Genomic DNA, 20,648 nt, shown 5'->3' on the forward strand with positions numbered 1-20,648 from the left:
AACTGCAAAAACGTCTTTGAAATGGAGTATTTGCCAACACCGTCCTCTCTCCTAAAAGCAAGAAGCAAGGAAATGTGTCCCCAGAAAGAACAATGTTTTAAACGCAGACATTACTAAGTGGTTTTTTTCTTCAAAAGGCCCAGACCTGCTCACATGTTCACTCAACTGAGTGTAGAAGGTGCTTTAAGAAACAGGAGACAAAGCCTTGTCCGGGGTACAAAAGGTTTACTGCTTATATAAAAAAAAATATATAAGTTACAAAACGAAACAAAACACCCAGCGTGACAATATATATGAACATGGGCTCATTGAAACGATAATGGCTCGTGAAAATGACTTAGAACACAGACCTAGGAGGATCAATTCACCAGCGTTGCTAACATACAAAGAAGAACATGCTGCTTAACTTTCTTATTCTGAGTTCTAAAAAGGTCTTCTCTGCCTTCCATAACCAGTTACAGTGTAGAATTAGTCCCATCAACACGAGATGGAATCTGCTCTGCAAGAGGCTCAGCCTTAACGTACGATATGCTTTAGGAACGGGCCGAGTGGCGGTATTGTGTCTGGGCGGGGAGGATAGGTCTGAGCCATCCGACTGAGGGCTTGTCTGGGAAGGTGCTGGATGGGGCCCGCAGGCTGGGCTGGGGCTGGGTCACTGACGGCAGGTGTCGTGGAAGGCTTCGAGGGTTCGGAAATCCCTCCACGTCGGGGGAAGGCCATCTTGTAGAAACTTCCCACAGCGCTGGCACGGGGCCTGGAACAGCTTTATGTAACTTCTTAACCAGGTCTAAAAAGAGAAGTGAGGAGAGAAATAAAAGAAATGGGATCCGGGTGCTTCCAATGTCATCCTTCCTGTCAAGCCTAATGATCTCGAGGCCAGAGAACTCAAGTTGGCTGTGACCCAAAAGATGGCCTGTGATTTCACCAGAGTGCTGCATGCAGAATCCACAAGGTCACAACGCTGCTGATTTTCACTTCTGGTGCTCCCCCAGCACCGCCCCTCCCCCCCCCAAACTGAGGGAGTTTTAGATAGAATTCTGGTTCTCAGGAGCAGGAAGTGCTCCCGAAGGAGTGGCCATGCACAGTGCACAGCCTGGGGCTCAGGGCCACACAGAACCAAGTTTCACTCCTGTGTCCCGTGTCTCCTGAAGAGGCACAGTGATTCTCGCCTTGTTCGCTACCGAGGAGCGGGCACGGACACGTGTGGAGGAAGACTTCGCATCGATGACAATGTTCAAACTCTCCACTGAGGTCAACATGCCTTCTTTCTAATTTGATTTCAGAGGTCATCATTCACTGTCACAATGTGGCCCAACGCGCACCTGGGGGAGGGTGGGGACAACCTGGTGCCACCAAATAACATAATAAGCGGCAAATACACACTTGAGTGGTTCAGAGTGCAGAGTTCTCTCGGGCATCATACATAAGGATGAGACTCCCATAACTCAATTCTCAAACTCAAGGAGATTCGCTACCAAAAAAAAAAAAAAAAACCCAACAAAAAACCAACTCAAACCCCACAACAATAGGCAAGCAAGTTAAGCAAGTTCTCACTGTGACAGGGGCACTGAATCTCATCATTTAATGTCCTCCTGCATTACGTCGATAAGAGAAAATTGTTCCTTGAAGAGGTAGGTCGAGTTTACTGATACAAATCCTTCTATCACATCACAGCTGCCTTCGTGGTGGCAGATTGTGGCCCATCGATACCGTCCCCCTTCCAAAGGCCAGGTGTTTGAGGTTTTGGCAATAAACTCGAGGAGGTCGATGGATCATTCAGCTAAACTATTTATCCTCCAGTGCTGATCAAATTCAGATCCTCCCCAAATCCCAGAGTCAGTTACCAAAGGGAAACTGGGCATGACAACATGTTAGGTTAAAAAGCAAGACTCTGTATCTGTCCAAAAAAGAAGAGCTTGCCGAAGACTGTCAGCTGACTCGTCCTCTCGACACAGGAGACAGCCCCTCATGCGCGGCTCTGCCGAGTGCCCGGGTTTGCTAGCTCGCCCTCCCCAGTGCGGTGAAGTGGATCAATAAGTTGGGTTTGCGTCTTCCAAGAAATGAACTGCAGGTTTTCTAAGAAGCTCACTTGCTGAGGCAAACCGTGACGGGATGAAGCGGATAAGCACTATTCCGCCTGGCTGTCAACACTGATTTGGACTTGCTAACAGGTAGGTCTTCTGAGTAGGTCTCTAACTGGCAGCCTTCCTAGCATGCGCTGAAAAGGGAGTTTTAGCCGCCGTGAAAGATGGCGCCTACCGAGGGGAGAGCATGAAGCCATGTCCGCATGATGCTGAACACACAGCTGCCAGTTCTGCCCGGCAGCATCTAGCAGAGCTGGCCGATGGCCCTGCTTAGGCCAAACGCTGGTCACGTGACAGACTTGGGCAGAGGTGTGCAGAGGAATCAGCCCTAGGGGCGGGCGGCAAGTCCTGACTTGCAGCGTTTGCTGATTTCGTGGTGCAAATATTCTGGTTCAATTTCAAGCTACCAATGGTTGAACAACCAGGTCGCAAAATTCTCAACATGTAACAAGAGCTGGCAGGAGCGGACTCCAACACACCAGGGCAATGGCCGTCTGGCTGTTTTGGGGTCACTCCCCATCCCGAGCTCCAGCTCTGACAATGTACGTCTTGGGGGGGCACTGCAAGATCTGTCTTAGTCATTGCTACCTGCTCAGTGCCAAGCACAGGGCCTGGCATAGATTAGGAGCTCAATAAATATCTATTGACTAAATCAATGTGGGAAACTGTGTTGGGAGATCACTCCTGAAACCACCATTTGTTCAGCCTGACAGAAAACACCAGTTAATTAAGTGGGAAACAGTTTCTCATAAACCCCTTCCCGGTTTAAAGAAAGCATCAGTTCTACACTGGCCCATCTCCCACTGTGAGGCCCTAGCGGTCCAGAGATGGAACAGCAACCTTCTGAGCTGCCTGCTCACTTGGAGGAAGCCAAGGTTCTCGAAGGAGACTTGACTCTTAAGTCCACTTACCATGAAGGATCTGACCACGACGTCGGGCATCTGGGGCAGCTGATAGTGGAGCAGGGCAGTGGTGGCATGGTCCGTCACCTGGAACCAAGGATAATGACTGGAGTTAGAGGCCAGTCCAAACCAGCACAGAGAAAACTAAACCAATGCATTCCCTTTCTATGATAAACCAATCTGCTTCTGAATGCCTCTTGGGGGAAAGGGCATCTAAAATAAAATCTCAAGTACGAAAATTAGCAAAGTTCGGGAGCAGGGACAGGGGAAGAGGACTGTTGTAGACAGAGAGGACGCCAAGTATTCAGGCCTGGAGGTAGGAGGAGTGAGTTCCAGCAACTGGAAACCCAGGCCAGGGGCAGCACCTGAGAGGAGGGGCATGGCCCGAGGCTGGCGGAGAGGGAAAGACCGGCAGACCACAGATGTTTTTTAGCCAAGTCACTGCAGGATAACACTGCATGGATGCAAAGAAGCTTTTCCACCTGTCCACATTCGACTTCATCTTCACACTGGAACAATGTCCCTGGCAGGGGAACTGATCTTCCTGCTTCCTGTAATTCTCATTCTATCTCACAATTTGTAGTCGTACGAGATTTTATGATTCTGTCACCCAGGATCTGGTCATTTCTGATGATCTTTCCCTTGGGTCTCACAGTTCCTATTACCCTTTGGAGAAGTCTTGCCACTCAAAGTGTGGTCTTCTCTCCCAAAGTTGTGGCCTATTTTCAGCATCCTGGTGGGCCACACCCACTGTCCCCAAACTCCAAGCGGAGGCTTCATCAGCGGGGCTGAGGGCACAGCTGCTTTAGGCCCTACTAGAGGCAACCGGTGACCAGACAGAATGCACACTGGCCTTAAGCCCCCAACTACTTAATCTCTCTAGGTCTCAATGTCCCTTCTGAAAAACAAGGGAGTAGTCTAAGATCCCTTGTAGTTCTGAAATTTGACACCTCGAATTGCTAATGCCTGCCATCAATTAGCAAATTAATAGATGATACCTAATTTGACAGCTGTGTTCAAACTCATGGTTTAGCTGACTGTCTTTACTAGGGATTCTTGTCATTATAAATGTGGTTAAAAAACAAAATGAAACAAACAAAAAAAACCCAGGTAAAATGATCAACTTGAGCAGGAGTAAACATGGGTCTACCTGGTATAGACCCCCCCCCAGTTTCTAGCTGTCCCCACACACCATGTGCGCCAACGGACGGGTGAAGCAGTCAGGTGGAAGGAACCTGGAGGGGCTGCTCCATGCTCCACATGGTAAGTTGCAAAGGATCCGGAAGTCAGTCTAGCTGTGCCCACACCCAAGGTCAGAGAGGCCACACCCCGAGAGAGTGAGGACACAGCGCCCTAGCTTACAGAACCTGAGCCTCACTTTCCCTAAATAAATGGCGGTGCATGTGAAGCACCTTCCTTCCAGCCAGGCTGCAGCCCTGCCTGTCTCCTCTCCCTTCTGCTCCTCTCGCCTCTGGACGAGCACTCTTTCCCTGCTGGACTTCTGTGGCCTGCCTGGTGGCTGGTGAACCCACAAGATGATTAGCTCTGTTGGGACAGGAATCAGGCCCATCTCATTCATGCTACGTCCCTAAGGCCTAGAACATCACCCGGCATTTAGCAGGTGCTCAACACATATTTGTTGAATCAAGAAATAAACTTAAAAATGCCCACTCACTAAAGGCCACGTACCAGGAACACCTGTACCGGCTTTCCTGAAAACACAGCTGCAGGCTGCATATCCAACATCGCCGAGAAACTGTTACCCAAGTGACTTTCACGATAAGTGGTACTTATCCTTTCAAGTGCAGACTGTTTTTATTTTAAGCATTTCTGACAGACAGCTTTCTAAAATGAGCAACGCTTTTTTTTTTTAAACAGTAGTAATGATAATTTGGCAAGACGCTGGGTGGTGATCGGTGGGGTGAAATTATGGCTACAGAACACAGCAAAGCAACCTGGGCCCCACGGCCCCTGAGCTTGGAGGCTGCTTCCTGCCCACCCAGACCCCCTGCTAAATAAAACCACCAGTGCAAGTGCCATTTCATGGGAAGTTTACAAAAGAAAGAGTTTCTGGAGAATTCTTTCTCCAGCCCCTGCTATTTATTTTGCAATGCTTCTAACAAGCCCTGCCCCACACATGAGTGCTGTCATAGCGGGGAAGCCAGGCTAGCTGCTTGCCGGTGGCCTGCTGTCCCCTAGCTGCGGGTGTGCTCCTTTCCCCAGATGTGGACAGCTCATCACTAGTCCCAGGAGTCCCCTGGGACGGGCCTAGATCCGTCCACTTCAGCAGCCTGAGCACTGTCCTGGGGCTGGATTCCCCGGTCACACTGGCCGCCCAGAGGCCACGGCCCAGGCTGGCCTGCTTTGTTTGGCTGCGTGTTTTCTTTGTAGAATTTTTAACAGGAAGCATTTTATGTGACCAACATATAAAAGCCAGCAGTAAACTGAAAGTTAACCTAGGTGGGTGTTCTCTCCTTTTCATTTTATAGAAGAGGAGATGGAGACTTCCAGAGGTTGGGCAGGTGGCTAGGTCACACAGCTGGGGAGGGGCAGTGGGTGTTTGAGCCCAGAGGCTGCAAGGCCCAAGCCGGGGACACCCCTCCCAACAGGAACCCCGGGCCGGCAACACAGGTTCTGAAAAAGGCACAGGCCCCAGGGGCCCAGGTATCGTCTGCCACACGTCTCAGCCCAGTGAAGTCCTTGGTGCACCAGAGGCCCGACGAGAAGCCCAGGTCAGGAGATGTGCAATGTGGCTGCTGGACAGCTGTTCGCTCGAGAGCAGAACAACTGAATGAACCAGAAAATGTCCTCCAGATCCACCACAGCGCTGTTTTGGCCTCTGGCTCCCGGACAGGGCAGCTAATTAGTTTCTCTATTATTAGGTTGGCAATCTGGCCAAATTTAGCCACTTTTTCACAAGGTCCAGTATAAACTACTCCCTTAACTTGCCAAATGGTGGCAGTTTTTTCTCGTGCTGATATGATCATTTAATTTCCCCACTTTTCCATCACTAATGACAGACATCTTAATAGAAGGAAACAAAGCTGACAGATTTGTTATATTTTCTCTCCCTTCCTCACAAACTCCTCCACTCCTGGTTCTGGGGTTCCTGTGGCCAAACTCCAAAGCACCAGGCTTAGGCATGGCTGTAGAGTGTGGGGAAAATTCACCTACAATGATCTTCCCTTCTGTCAAAGCATTCTACCTTTGCGGTTTCCTTGTTTTACACTTTTCAATAACAAAGTTGCTTTTTTGTTTTGTTTTTTGCTCAGCATCTAAGATGTTAAAAAAGACAGGCCCGGGGCAACAAAAATATTTTGCTATTAACTAATTTAAATCTACTCTGTGCCAGCCCAGCCGAGGCTCGGGCCCCAATGTAATGGCCCCACCATAAGGTACAGCTCCTAAGACTCCCCTGGCAGATCAGAGCCACCCTGCCTGGCGGGGGAGGCTGAGGAAGGGCACTAATGCTCCTGGGAGGGGAGGCCATTCATCCCTCCAGTGAGTGAGTTAGGAAAGACTCTAAGAACAGATCAAAGTAGACCTAGAGCAAGGGAGGGAGGAGCAGACGAAGCAGACGAAGTAACAACAGACCAGCAAGACAGGGGACCCCGCAAAGAAGAGCAGAGGGCAAGTGACACCAGGTAACCAGCGAGGGTGGGAGAGTTCAGGCACAGAGGGACAGGGCCACTCAGAAAGCAGTGGGCAGGGGCGCCTGGCAGGCTCAGTCGGTAGAGCGTGCAACTCTTGATCTTGGGGTCGTGAGTTCGAGCCCCACACTGGGGGCAGAGCTTACTTAAAAACAAAAAAACCAAAAGCAGTGAGTAGACAGCCACACAGGGGCTTTTCACCTCCAGGCAAGGAGCACTGCCGACGCTCTGGCTCAGTCTGGGCTGCACGCCCCCTCCCAGCTCATGGCTGGAGGGTGACATTCCCATGGCCCATCACAGATCTGAGGGACTTCATCAGTCTCACTTTCAGCTTCCTCTTCCTCCTCTGCCAACCAGGGTTTACCGAAATTCTGTCCCCAGCTCAAATCAGCAGAGAAGGTCTTCATGCACCCAAACTGGCGGGGAACTAAGCTCTGAGGGAGAAAGGAATCTTTCAAGAGCCCTTGAAACAGCCGCCAGTCAACACACTGGTGAAGGAGATGCCAGTCAAAACAAGTCTCCCAAAGCTCCTCCACCATACTGTGTGCAAGGAGCTTCTGACGTCTTCAATCCAAGAGTGAGAGGGTGCTTGGGCGATCACGAGTTATGTTGGCCAAAGCCAAAGCAGAGCTGCCTGCGGTAGGAGCTGAAGCCCTGCATGAGGTGGTCTACACCACAAGGCTTGGCGGGAGTCGGGGCTTGTGAGCCAGACGGCGTGGGTCTGAGCGCTGTCTGTTACTTACGAGCCGCATGACCTTGGACAAGGATTCGATGTGCCAGTGCAGGGAAAGCACTTGAACGGCAGCACCCACCCCACTGTGGGTCTTCCGATCTTTCTCTCGCCTAATCCTTACGACCGCAGCGGGAGGGCGCTGTGATGAGCCCGTTTCTAAGAGAGGAAGGGGTCACGGGAGGTTAAGTGACCGGCCCACTCAAGCAGCTCCAGAGCAGCACAGCAGGAGCCTGGGCCTGGACAGAGGCCGCACACCCAGGCCACCCCCTCCCCAGAAGGGCATGGCCCCCAGGACTCTTAGGGAGGCAGGACTTGGGGCTGGTCTCTTCACTTATGCCCCAGCCCTTGCCACTCACACAGCTCTCCCTCTGCCTCTTGCTCGCTATCACATCCCAGGCACCCAACCCAACGGGGCCTGACACAGGTGGGCCCTCAAGAGGGTCTCTGGGTGGAGTCTCCCTGCCATGGAGAATGAAGGGGGAGACGGGGCAAACAAGAGCCGGCAGCCTTCGGTCAGGGTGCACATATGTTAATTAAGGGAAACCCGAAGTACACTGCTTAAGAATAAACGGGGGTTGCAAAAGAGAGGGGGAATCCTCCGTTACATTTTGGCATGTCAAGTCCAAATTCTTTTTCCCACTGGTGGCCTCTGGCCAGCCGCGGGGCAGAGAAAACGGGGGCAGAGCCGGCAAGGCTACTTTGTGCTGAAGGTCAGCCCCACAGGGCCCGGGTTTCATGGCGACCACAAAGACTTTGTTCTTTATCCGTTGGGGAAGAACAAAGGACGGAGTGGTGACAAACGGAAAGGGTCAGTGAGACACAGGGAGGGGGCAAAAACTCTCGATATGCTATCATTCCCCAGCAGTTTACTCTTCTAAAAAGACAGAGTCTGTGGTCCAGATCTTCCTCGACTTACAACGGGGTTACATCCTGATAAACCCACCGTTAAGCTGAAAATGCATTTAACCTGGCCTACCTTACACGTGTTCTGAACACTTATACTCGCCTACAGCTGGGCAGAACCATCTGAGGCAAGATGACATAAAATGCAGAGTATCTTATGTAATGTACTGAATACTGTACCGAAAGTGACGCGCAGAAGGGTTGTCGGGGGAGGGGTTGGTCACCCTCATGAAGGCGGGGCTGACCGAGGGCCGCAGCTGCTGCCCAGCCTCACGAGAGAGCATCATACCAACTCGCTCAGCGCTAGCTTGAGATAAATTCAAACTTCGAAGTACTGTTTCTACCGAATGTGTATTGCTTTCGCACCATTCGAAGGTCGAAAAATCCTAAGTTGAAAGACTGTAAGTCAGGGACCGGCTGTACTGCATTACTTGGTGGCCCAGGGCTTGTCCTCAGGGATTCCTGGGCTCGCCCAGGCTGTAGGCATCGCCCTGCCTATGCGTGGGCCTCCAGGCCAGGGTGGAGAGCTGGCCGAGCAGCAGAGGCGAGGCGCACAGAAGTAAGGTGGTGCCGGGGGCACCGTCCCTCAGCTTCTAAAAGGGAATCCAGGCTGGGGGCGGGGATGTGTGTGGTCACAAAGCTCCCCAAGGTGACTGTGACGTCAGCAGCATTAGGGGCCCCAGAGGAATGGGCCGCTGTGGGCCACTGCCTGCTTCCCACCAGCAGGGCGAGGGCTGCGGCCAGGGAGCGCTGAGCCGGCCCTGGGCTCTGGCGGTCACGCCACGCTTCCTGCTGCGATGGGCTGATGGCGCGGAGCCAAGTGTTTGCCCGCACACAGCCCGTGAGGCCCGCGGCCGCCCCCACTGAGCCAGCAGAGCTGAGGCTTCTATTAAAAGTGTGTCCCACAAGATTAATAGGGAAAGTTAAGTACCCAAGTGTTTAGGAGTTGCTTATTTAAAAGAGAAGCCTGGTAGAGACCCAGATTCTGGCTTCCCTCCAGCTAATACCTGCTTCTACATACTCCGAAGAGAACATTCTCTCTGGCCTACATTAACATAACCAAAGGCAGCGTGCCAGGAAGGGTGATGTGGAGCTGTCAGGAGACAGGGTTCAGTCCAGGATTCATCACTAATTAGCTGGGTGACCTTGGCCGCATCACTCTCCCGGCTGGCCCTGGTAAAGGAGCATGAGGCTGGGATCACTGGCACCCCTGGGTTTAGGTTTTCAGTGGATGCTGCTGCAGGGCCTGGCTGCACACCCTGAGGGTACATCTGTGCGGAGCTCCACCCTCAGGCCAACCAGCTGTGACATTAAAGCCCTTCGTTCTAATAAAAAGGATGAGCCGATCTGCCCCACTCCAGGAACCCACCCGCTGCTCTGATGTGACCTTCTATCGCCCCACCTAGTTCTCAGCTTCTGGGCCAGTTACAAAGAGCTTGGAGAACCCAGCTCAGAACCAGGGAGACTGTCAGAGCAGCACGGCTCTTGGTGCTAGAAGCCTCTTCCCATCTTGATGGGCTTCAAAGAGACTTTGGAGCACAAACCAAACATTTGCCACTTGGTCGTACACATGCTGCAAGTCAAAGAATAAAAATGAACTTTCATTCACTGGATATACTTGAGTGCTCCGTAAGGAGATGAGCCCAAGAGTTTGGGGTCTCTACTCAGGGTTCTGCCAAGGACAGACCCATCCTTAAGGAGAGGGGCACTGGGAACGTCTCAGAATGAGAACATTCTGTGTGGGTCCAGGAGTCAAAGATGTGAACCTCATGTGTTAAATGTTTAAAGAGACCGTAATCCCTGCCAGCAACACTGCTCCGAGGAGAAGCCCTTGCTTTACAAAGAATATTTAAAACAGTCCCAGGAGTTCTCTTTTCATCTTTTCCATGAAAAGAGAAGCCATCAGTATTTCAAAATGGGAATGCTATGAAGTCACTCCTGAAAGTGCTGGGGGCGATGGGGAACAGAGCAGGGACGCACTTCTAAAACCGGGAGAAAAGTACAGTAGAGCGGAGGCAGGTGGTTTCATTTTTATTATGCGGCCCAAGTCTCTCATCTGCACCCTGGATTTGTATGCTGCGGGTTCACCAGGCCTGGAGGCCTGAGGAAGAAGCACTGCAGTCCGGGGGGACTGGGGATTACTCAGACAAGATCAATACTTCTCTCTCTGCTCGATGGAGGGGCCATCGGCTGGGCTTTGAAGGGCTTCTAACTGTCCCCTGGAGCCTGGGCACTGCCGGGGGTGAGAGCAGAGGCAGGGCTGTCCGGGTGGGAACTGGACAGATGAAGATGGACCCTGCTGCTCCATCTTGCTGGAAAAGTGGCCACAGTTTTGAGATCAAGCTCTGAGAAGGGTGAGACCTTGTCTATAAAGTACTGAACACAGCCTGTGGCACATGCCAGGGCTGCCATAAAGGAGTTTTTGGTTTGGTTTGGGGGTTTCACTCCAATCTCTTTAAAGTTGCAGCCAAGATGCCACGGACACCCTGAAGGGAAGCCCCCGAACTCCCCGGATCTGAGTGCAGGCTGGTGGCTGATGGCCTCCAGAGGCAAAACAACGACAACCCGCCCCGCCACCCCACCCCCTGGAACCTGAAAACACCATGGAAAAGGGTGTGAGGGCCTCAATGAGCTGGGTCCCAGCTTTGTCTCTCCCCAGCCCCATGACACGCTCCCACACCGCCAGCCGCTCCAAGGGTTCCTCCTCCCAAACCTGCCTTCCCGACTACTCTGAGCTCAAGCTTGGGATGCTCCTCCCTGAAGCCCTCCTGCCCCTTGGCCCGTAGCCCCAGCAGCACTTGTGCACAGCCCAGCCCTGCGCTCGCCTGACCGTGACCGGGAGCCCGGCCTCGCCCCAGGCTGTGCCCTCCGTGAGGACGAGGCCACGCTGGGCTCGTGTACCCTCCGGGGGCCCAGCTCAGGGCATCCACGGGAGGAGAGTGCTCAAAAAGGTGGCGCTGCACTGTGCCACGCACCTGACGGGGCCCTGAGTGAACGCGAGAGAAGGCGGGACTCTACTGATTTACCTTTGGCCAGGGGCGTTAGGGGAGCAGATCGAAAGGGGGTTTGGGAGTGGGAAAAGCTGAGGTCGTGGGGCACGGCGGGGAGGAGGGCCTGGGTGAACAGGGAAACCCCCGAGTGGCCACAAGGGAACTCTCCAGAGTCCCGACCAGCCTCATTCTGCCAAAGCCCTTGTGCGGGGCTGAGAGGAGCTGCACACAAAAGGTCCTTGACATTTCCCAGGATTAAGGAATTAAAGCTCTTCATTTAGATGAACGAAAAAAAGTTCAACGCTTTCCAGATGGTAAAATGCCAGATTCTGTTGCTGGCTGCCAGCAAAGTCCAAGCCCCAAAGATACCTGAACTGTTCTGTACCCGCTTGGTGTGATGTTATTTTCTGCGGCAACAGCCTTGCAGTTAGAGAAACACATCCGGAGACATCCGGGCTCCCAAGAAAATCCAGACCATCCCCCCTACTTCCCTACCAAAGCCGAGGCAGCTGCAGGGGAGAGAACCCGGTGTGCAGAGCCGGGAGGGCGCCCCGCCCGCGAGGCGGCCTTGTGCGCGGGCACTGCCGGGCGGGCCGAACACATCGCTCTCGGGCGCCTTCTGGGGATCACCGGAGGTGCCACGGGCCCTCTCGGGACACGAGGGAACGTTCCGGGTCCTGAGACTGTGATTCCGTGTCAGCACGTCAGGGCACTGCTGGGGGGTTGTCATTCCAGGTGCCTTGTTCCCTGTGTAGCTCACGGGAGACCCTCTGCCTGGAGAAAGAGGAACACGGTGGTTGCTTCGGTGGGAGTGTGTGGGGCTGTCACGGCAGATCCCCTTACGTAAAGCGGGCCGTGGATTCTGAGTTCCGTGGCCTTCCCCTGACCCCGGAACAGCGGCTGTCATGCACTGAGCACTTCCTCTGGACACAACCACAGTGCCCAGCACTCCACACGGAATCCTCACAGCACGCACCCCACGAGGTAGGTTCTACTACTGCCCCTTTTTGTGGCCAAGGGACCTGAAGCCCGGAGAGAGGCTACATCCCCAGCTGGCCAGTCCACACGGCAGAGCTGGATGCACATCCAGGCCCGTCTGACTCCAGAACCCGAGGCCTCACATCTGTGTCCACTGTGAAGAGACCATGAAGAGGCAACAGTGAAGACATGAGAAGATGTGAGCAGTGGTCATCAAGGCGAGAGACTGGCGGGAGGAGGACAGCTTCCTAGAGAGGAGAGTGCTCACTGCCAACAAGCACTTGAGAGAAACTGGGTGTGCCACGGACTGGAATGCCTGTGGACTCAACCTCACCCCATTTCTGTGAGGCAGGGACTCGTATGATGTCCATTTTACATATGGGGAGACTGAGGCAAGTTAGACCACACAGGGAGCAGTGGTCAGTAGGGGACTGAACACACGGCAGAATGGCTCTCAGCCACTGCCTCTCCCAGGAAAGGTCACTGTGGGCAAGTGGGCCAGGGCCTGAGAAAGGGGGGCAGGCTCGGTGCCGGAAAGCTGCCTTGCAGCGTGAGGTAGCCTGCTGGGCTGTGGGAATGGGGACTGGGCAATGGTGGGCGGCCAGGCTTCCCAGAAGCCGTTGCTGGATTCTGACCTGGGGTATCCCGAGGCTTGTGTGATCCCTTAGGAAGAAACGAGCTCCAGAATCGAGACTGACTCCTCTGGGACTCTTCTAATGGCACAGAGCCATGAACCAGCAGGATGGGCCCGGGCTTTCCTGCTCCACTCTAACCGTGAAACTGAGTACCTGTGAGGACCTGAACAAGGCTCTTGGTCATTACCATGCTCAGGGGTGGTGGAGGGAGCCTTGCGGATGGAAGGTATTGGGGTATCATAAGGGTAAAATCCATTATCCAATCTATTCTGGGTTTAGAAGCTTGTGAATATTCAAGCCTGCCCCTGAAGAGAAAAGGTGGTGATAAAAGGCAGTAGGGGGAGTGGAATGACCCCTCCCAGCCATTCTCAGCACCCACGGCCCCTGGGGCTGACACTCCACAATATCCACTCCCATTTTCCTTCTGTTTATCCAACCTGGTCAATCCAGCCCAGCTGTCAGCTTAGGAAAAGCCGCCCCTGGAGATGACCCTGGGATTGTCTGCCACCTCTCCTTCCCTGAAGTGCGTCGACAGCTTGATGATACTGGGTTCCAGCGGGCCTTGCTCCCTCACTGTCCCTTGTCTGGAGTCTGCTCACTTGCCCTCACACTGGTGAGAGGGGTGCCCGCGGTTTTCTCTGTCTGGGAGCACCAAGACACACTTACGAGGCAGCCATGGGATGCACGGAAACACAGCGCCAAGTGCCACCATATCTGGTCTAAAAAGGTAAGGTCTCCTCCTTGAGAAGTTAATCAGGATTTAAGAGAAAACGGCACTGTCAGAGTGATGGGATCCGGAAAAAGGAGAGGTCCCTTCTACAACACAGAAGAGACCCCTTTTCGGAGGCTGCAGAACCCTTGTAGGCGTGGGGGCCTCTGCCGACGGCCTCACCTAATCAGGACACCGAGCGAGGGCAAGGATGGAGACGTGGCACCAGGGCTTCGAGATCTGGCCACAGCTGTAGGCGCTTCCAGGTCTTCGTGGCATTTCAAGGGGGCTTTCGGAAAGGAACGTAAATGAGCCGGTAGGAAGAAATTTTAGATATTACAGAGGAGACTGAAATGACTGTTTATTGAGCTGCTTCGGCGATGTGCGATGCTGCAGCAGGTACACACGCTCCGGGGAGACAGGCCACACGGCCTCCTTCAGTAGAGCTAGTCTCGTCCTCTGGGAGCCATAGTCCTTGGGATGGCTCCCCTTCCTGGGACCTGGGATTAGTGACAAGTGAGGTTTATCACGTACCACTTGGGCAGGCACTCAACTTGTGGGAGGTATTCAGTGGATCCCAAATTTCAGAGCAGTGACTCTTCTCCGGACGACTCCGTCTCTTGTGTGGAAACGGCCCGGGTGGCCACTCAGTTGACACCCCCTAACAAAGTCTGTGCGAGGCCGAGGCCGGGTCTTTGTGTCTGAGTATGAATGAGTGAGGGGATGTCTGAGGAAGCGGATACTCTCCGCCACTGGACAACCCACCCGTCTGCAGCGAAGTTCTGATGGCACAGCCCCGAGAGAGCCGCTCTTCCCTCCGAAGCCTCTGGAACAACAGCTGTGGGCTCTGAGCCGGACGTGCATGGGCGACGACTCTTGTGCTTCCCTCCAAGTGGCAACGCTCTGGAGGATGTGCCGGTCCCTCTGGTACTGCCTCTCCCATCACAGCTGCCCGTCTGCGGCCGCACACACGTCCCACCTCTTTCCTCAGCCTCCCTGCCAAGACTTAACGCAGTGAGTAGCTGCAGATTTGCTCTCACTCTCCCTAAGTTGCTGGATGAAAATGCACAGTGTTTTGAAATGAGGAGGTTAAAGATCAAAACAGCGACTGCCCCTGCAGAGTTTAAATGTCAGAAAAATATGAACACGCCTGAAACCTTCCTGGCCCTTTGTGCTTCTGCCCTTTCAGATGGCCCCCCTATTTCTAAGTCCCATTCTCTGAGCCTGCTCTGCTGGAGACACGCTGGCTATAAAAAGCCTCTTCGCCCTAGGACGAAGTGCACCGAGCCTCTGGGGCACCACAGTAAATGACGGGAACCTGTCGGCAGCCACGGCCCCACAGCAAGCTGTCCCCGGCCCTCCGCCGCTTCCCTGCACCAGGGTAAGGGGTCTAATGAGGAAGAGGGAAAGGGCTTACTGACAGTCCCCGCTGCAGACAAAAGGCAGGCCACATCTCGTTTCATGGGGTAGGATCTGCGACAGGACCTCGTGAGCTTGTCTTTTAACCCAGGGAGTCCCGCGTGCACGGCGTGAGGAGAATGTGACAGGTGTGCACTTCCATTCTCTTAGCTCCTGACATTCTTTTCCAGGAATGAAAAGGCAAGCGGAAGCTCGGGTGGGCTCTGTGAGGCAGCCCTCCTCCCACCAGCTTGCTTTGTCACAGTGAGGGAAAAGAGCTGGGAGGGGTCCCACCTTCCCAGCAGGCCTCTCTCCGCGGCTGCTACCGCTGTGCTTGTGGGCAGGGAAACACACACAGTCCGCAGTAACTGCGACCACATAATGAACGCCAAAGAAAGGAAGTCCTGGGGTTCTACACCAGAGCAATGCCGGGAGAGCGTTCCTCCAACCGTACGGGGAGGGCCGGTGCCGGCGGCCCAGGACTCCCGTCTCTGATTGCCATGGTGAGCACATTCGGGAACTGTGTTCGGCTGGAGAGATCGCTTCTTACCGATGACCAAGGATCCTCCCTGACCATGTCACTGTGGTCTGAAAATGCACTTCCCTCCTGTTTCAGGTTGAACCTTTCAGACAATGCAGACAACGGGGCCTCCCCTTCCCAGTCTCCGTGCACGGGGTGTGAGCAGACCGACAGGCAGGAGGGAATGTTTACCACAGTGCTCTCAGTGTCTTTGTGGGGAACGCTACCAGTAACATCCATCAGGACACCCAAAATTTAAGTGGGTGGACAAGAAGCAAATAGGATTCTGAGAAAAAGCTGAGACTAAAAAGCAGAGTTTAGAAATGCTGCCCTCTAATCCTTCTCTTTTGGCATTTTGAGTTGGAGATGCTGCCCACTGTCCCATAAATCGTACCAGGCTTCCGGAGTCTGCAATAGACAAGTGGTCCCAGCTTTGTTTTCATTGTGCGGTCTGTCCTCTGTCCACCAATGCGGCCTGAGACTAACAGAAAAATAAGCACCAGACCGTCCTGCCTCTTTGTGAGGCCACCCTATGTGTCCTCCATCCTGCCCACCTGCGTCTTCCGCAAGCACATGACTTTTTCTTTAAACAAAATACCCAACCCCCTCCGTGTGATGATTAGCTGAAAGCTTTACTGATAAAAGATGGAAGTTTAATTCTGTACTACATTATTTTCCAATATATTCTTTACTTTGGCAGCAAAAAGACAATGTTTTAGTAGGGAAGACAGAAGTCTCCTTAATCCACTGACTCTTACCTGCCCCTGGAACAGGAAAAGGACTTCATTACGTGTAGTTAGTTGTAATCAGAGAGCACTTCTCCTGTCCCCAAACTGTGGTTCTTTAATTGAGTACAGGTCAGTATCAGGTCAAGTCCATTTAGTTAAAAATAGGTGAAGGTAGGGATGATGAAGGGTTTCCAGAAAGGGCTCTGCCCACACACAGACAACATGCCATTCAGCAGGTGAGGTAAAATCTCCATCCCTACAAACACACCCGCTCTCACTGCTTCAGACCCACCACACAGACTGCGAGGGAGGAACTGGCCGGTGCGCCCACGTCTCTCCGACTAGACTAATGTCAGATTTTAAACGCTGCTTCAGCGTGTGTTTGTAGTTTTAAACAAATACAAAGAGCGCTTGGCAGGTTATTTTTAGGGGTAGAATAAAAATATAGCGCTGTCTCTCCACATCTATGCTTCACCAAATCTGTGTTTCACACATTTTATGACTTCCCAATAAACTTTCTGCTTGCATTCAAAAATACTTAATACTACACAGAACATTAAAAAAAGTACCTATGCAAAGGCAAGCATGTGCAAGCCCCTCCCTCACAAAGGGTATTTGAATGGAAATCGGACCATTGTTAAAAGACCAGTGAGGGTCTGCAATGCTCACGGCTCCCCGAAGCCACGGCCTTTGTGGGGCCGGAACGAGGTAGCTCATGGCACTACCACAGAGGACACAGAGATAAACCCGGCAAAAAACCCAAAACTGCTTTAATGTTTCTCACTATTAAAGTGAAATACGATGCAGATAATGACCAGTGTTCTTTCTCTTAGAACGCTTTTCCACCAGCTGCTGGGGAAAAACACGACAAAAGCAGCCAGCGTGGACAGAGCTATTGGCATTCAAGGCTGAGACTTCAGGCATGCGGAGCAAGTAGATGCCTCAGGTGTGGTCACTCAGATGAGAAGGCTAAGATTCAAATATAGCTGCCTGTCCTAAAGCCTACCTATGACCACACACACCTTCCCTTCAGGCTCTGGACCGATTTTCTCTACTATGCTTCTCGCTAACTCAGCTGGGTAGAGGAGTGTTAGAAGAGTCAAGATGATGATTTTCTTTTTAAGGTAAACTTAATTTTGGACTGGAAAGGTTGCCAAGATGGTACACACAGCTCCCATGTACCCCCTGCCCAGTTTCCCCCACTGCTGACACCTGTCATGACCCAGCTCCTTCAGCACAGCTGAGAAACCAACACTGGTTACTTATTAGTGACTAAGCTCACTTTCTCATTAATCTCTCTGTTTCAGGATCGAACCCAGGATAGCATGTTGTATTTAACTGTGATCAGATTGTGGAATTTTAATGCTTTCGCAGGCTCTCTAAATGTGTGGCATTGGGCCTCAGACTCCTCTCCTAGCCGTATGCACCCGTCCTTGGCCTAGCCTTTCATGCAGAAGGTCCGGGGAACAATGTGAAGTGATGTAGTAAACACCATTAGAGAGCTGGTCCATTATGCTGCTTTGATACACGAGCCCTATGCTCACTGCTTAATGCGGACGGCGTTTCCTTTTGGGGTGATGAAAAGGTTTTGGAACTAGATGGGGGGATACTCCACAACACCATTAAAGTCACGGAATTGTGTTATATGAATTTCCCCTCAATTAAAAAAAAAAGTTCCATGCTTTCTCTCTCAGCTACCTGGCATCCCTCAGACATAACTATTACTCAAGTGGAAACGATCTGGGCTCAGCTTTCAAAATCATGTCCCTCCTCCGCACCAAATAAATCCGAATTCTGTCCCTGGACCTAGAGGCCCCTGCCCACCGGCGGCTCTGCCCCCGTCCCCCACAGCACTCCCTCCCGGCCCACTGCACGCTCTGATCACACAGGCTTCCGACGGCTCTTAGGATGAGTGCTCCTCAGCATGAGCTTGGTGGGCTGCTACTGCCACGCCTGGGAATCTCCTCCCGCGGCTTTTCAAGTGACCGGTTCCTTCTCATGAGCGGCCCGTCTCGGTTTAGGTCTTGCCCCACAAAGGCCTCCTGTGACTGCCCCAACGTGAGAGGCCCCTCCTGATGTTCTTGACTGTAGCCCCCTGGTTAACACCCTGGAGTTACCTTCCTTCCTTCTTGTGCCTCCTTGTCTGTCTGGTTTTCCCTCGTATTCCTAGCACCTAGCAGAGTGCCTGGCTCATGCTATTGAGCTGGATGGGGCACCGAATGAAATTACAAGCAACTCCACCGTGTGCTGCTGGACGAAAGCAGAGACAGAGGTGGGATGAGAGCAGACGAAAGCAGCTGGCCTCCTGCAGGGGCTGCTACAGGGTGGTGGGAGCCCTCGTAAGCTCCAGGTGCTGAGCTGCTCTGGGGAAGGGCCCCTTCTACCATCGGAAACCGGGAAAGGATTTCCTCTAGTCACATTTCTTCTGACAGCTCCCACAAATAGCATTTCACGAGGAAGCCTGACATCAGAAAAAGAGGTGACCAGACTGTAGAGTGGCGGGGGGGTGGGGTGGGAAGGGTGAGGACAGGGCCAGCCCGCCTCCCTCAGCCCATACTAGGCACCTGTGTAGACCATGGGGCTCTGACAAACTGAGCTTAAAAACTGAGTGTGTGGAACAACTCAAAAGCCTCTGCTTTTTGTTTTTGTTTAAGGTATGATTTCCATACAGCAAAATTCACCCTTTGTAGGTGCGAGATAACAGGAAAAGAGTATATATATTGCTTGATCTCTGCCCCTAGTTCCTGGCATAGAGTTCCTGAAACCCTCATAATTTCCTAAGTGATAAGAGCACTAGGGGCATCTCCTGGTCTAACAAGGCAACTCTGGGTGGGCACCTGGATGGGGGCTGGTCACCAGAAAGACCAAGCCATAATTAGGGTAATCAGAGACTTAGAATTTTCTGTCTCACCCCCCATCCTCCAGAGAAGGGGAGTGGGGCTGGAAACCGAATTACGATCGATTATGTCTACATGAGGAAGGCTCCATAAAATCCCAGCAATATGGGGTTCAGAGAGCTTCCAGACTAGACGACACAACGCCGGAAGAGTGATGCACCCCAACTCCATGGGGACCAAAACCCCTGCGCTTGAGGCCCTCCCACACCTTGCTCTATGTATCTCTCCATCTGGCAGTTCATCTGTATCCTTTATCATGTCCTTTAACAAACCGGTAAACCTAAGTAAGCATTTCCCTGGGTTCTGGGAGCTGCTCTGGCAAACTGACAGAGCCTGAGAAGGGGGCATGGGAACCTCTGATCTACTGCCAGGAGGGCAGAAGCACAGATAACTGAACTTGTGACTGGGGTCTGTAGCTCCAGGGAGATCGTGTCAGGCTGAGTTAAACTGGAGGACACCCAGCTTGTGTCCTGTTACTGTGGGGCAAACCCCCATATTTTTGGTGACCAGGAGGAGCAGAAATGAATTGTTTTATGTGCACAGTAATGGAGATTCACTGGAGACAAACACAGGAGGGAAGAACTGGGGTCTTCCCTACACAGGAAGGAAAGCACAGTTTTCCCTCTACAGTAGGTATATTAGTTCCATGAGTTTGGGAACATAACACAATGTGTAATCACCACCACAATTAAGACACAGAATATTCCCACTGCCCCGACACATTTCGTCTTGCCCCTTTGGGCACAATCTCCCCCCCGACTCCCAGCCCCTGGACACCACCGATCTGATTTCTGTCCCTAAGGTTTTATCTTTCCAGAATGTCATATTAATGGAATCATACTGTGAGCAGCCTTTTGTGTCTGGCTTTTTTCACTTTTTTGGGGAGGGGTTAGCCTGGTGGTGGGTATATTGAAGAGGGCACGTACTGAATGGAGCACTGGGTGTTATACACAAACAATGAACCATGGACCACCACATCAAAAACTGATGATGTAATGTATGGTGATTAACATAACAACAAAATAAAAATTTTTTTAAAAAAGGCTCTAACTTAAGACCGATGTTTATACCTTTGAGCATTCGTATTTCCCTTCCTGACTCTTGAGTAAGAAGCAAAAAGTAAAGCTTACCTTCTGGAATACTTGATAGTTGGATTTGGACCATATATCAAGCTGGGGGGAAAGAGATAAAGCATCATCAGCACCAATTTTAGAATTGTGGACTTTGAGAGATGACACTGTAACTACTGTTACACCCATCAGCTTGAAATAATAAACATAATTATGGAATAAACAGAATCGTGGCACTGCATGTGCATCTTAAATGTCCTGCTTGAATTTCTTCTCTCTCACCCTGTCAGTTATTTAAGGAAACCAACAGAAGGGATATAGGGAAGTGAGTGTGAGACACCTGTTGCATCCAAGGCCACATGAGCGGAGCCCCTGGCTCCCTTTTCTGACCTGACTCCTTCCATGGTTCTCTTGCATGCCAACGTCAATCCTGTCTCAGGGCCTTTGCACG

The 20,648-nt window shown here is 52.2% G+C and overlaps 1 protein-coding gene across 2 annotated transcripts in view; it reads right to left on the bottom strand.

The window, feature by feature from the left end:
- Positions 1-205: 205 nt before the first annotated feature.
- Positions 206-20,648, bottom strand: part of MED27 (mediator complex subunit 27) — a 197,282-nt gene continuing 176,839 nt past the window's right edge. For both annotated transcript variants that reach the window (XM_078061941.1, XM_078061940.1), the window contains 3 exons: positions 20,258-20,299; positions 2,996-3,073; positions 206-787 (listed from right to left, as the gene is read on the bottom strand). In XM_078061941.1, the coding sequence (XP_077918067.1) occupies positions 653-787; positions 2,996-3,073; positions 20,258-20,299 (255 nt within the window). In that variant the 3' untranslated portion in view covers positions 206-652. The remainder of the gene's footprint in view (positions 788-2,995; positions 3,074-20,257; positions 20,300-20,648) is intronic.

The sequence above is a fragment of the Halichoerus grypus genome, chromosome 14 (genome assembly GCF_964656455.1).
Source record: "Halichoerus grypus chromosome 14, mHalGry1.hap1.1, whole genome shotgun sequence".
Taxonomy (NCBI): Eukaryota; Metazoa; Chordata; class Mammalia; order Carnivora; family Phocidae; genus Halichoerus; species Halichoerus grypus.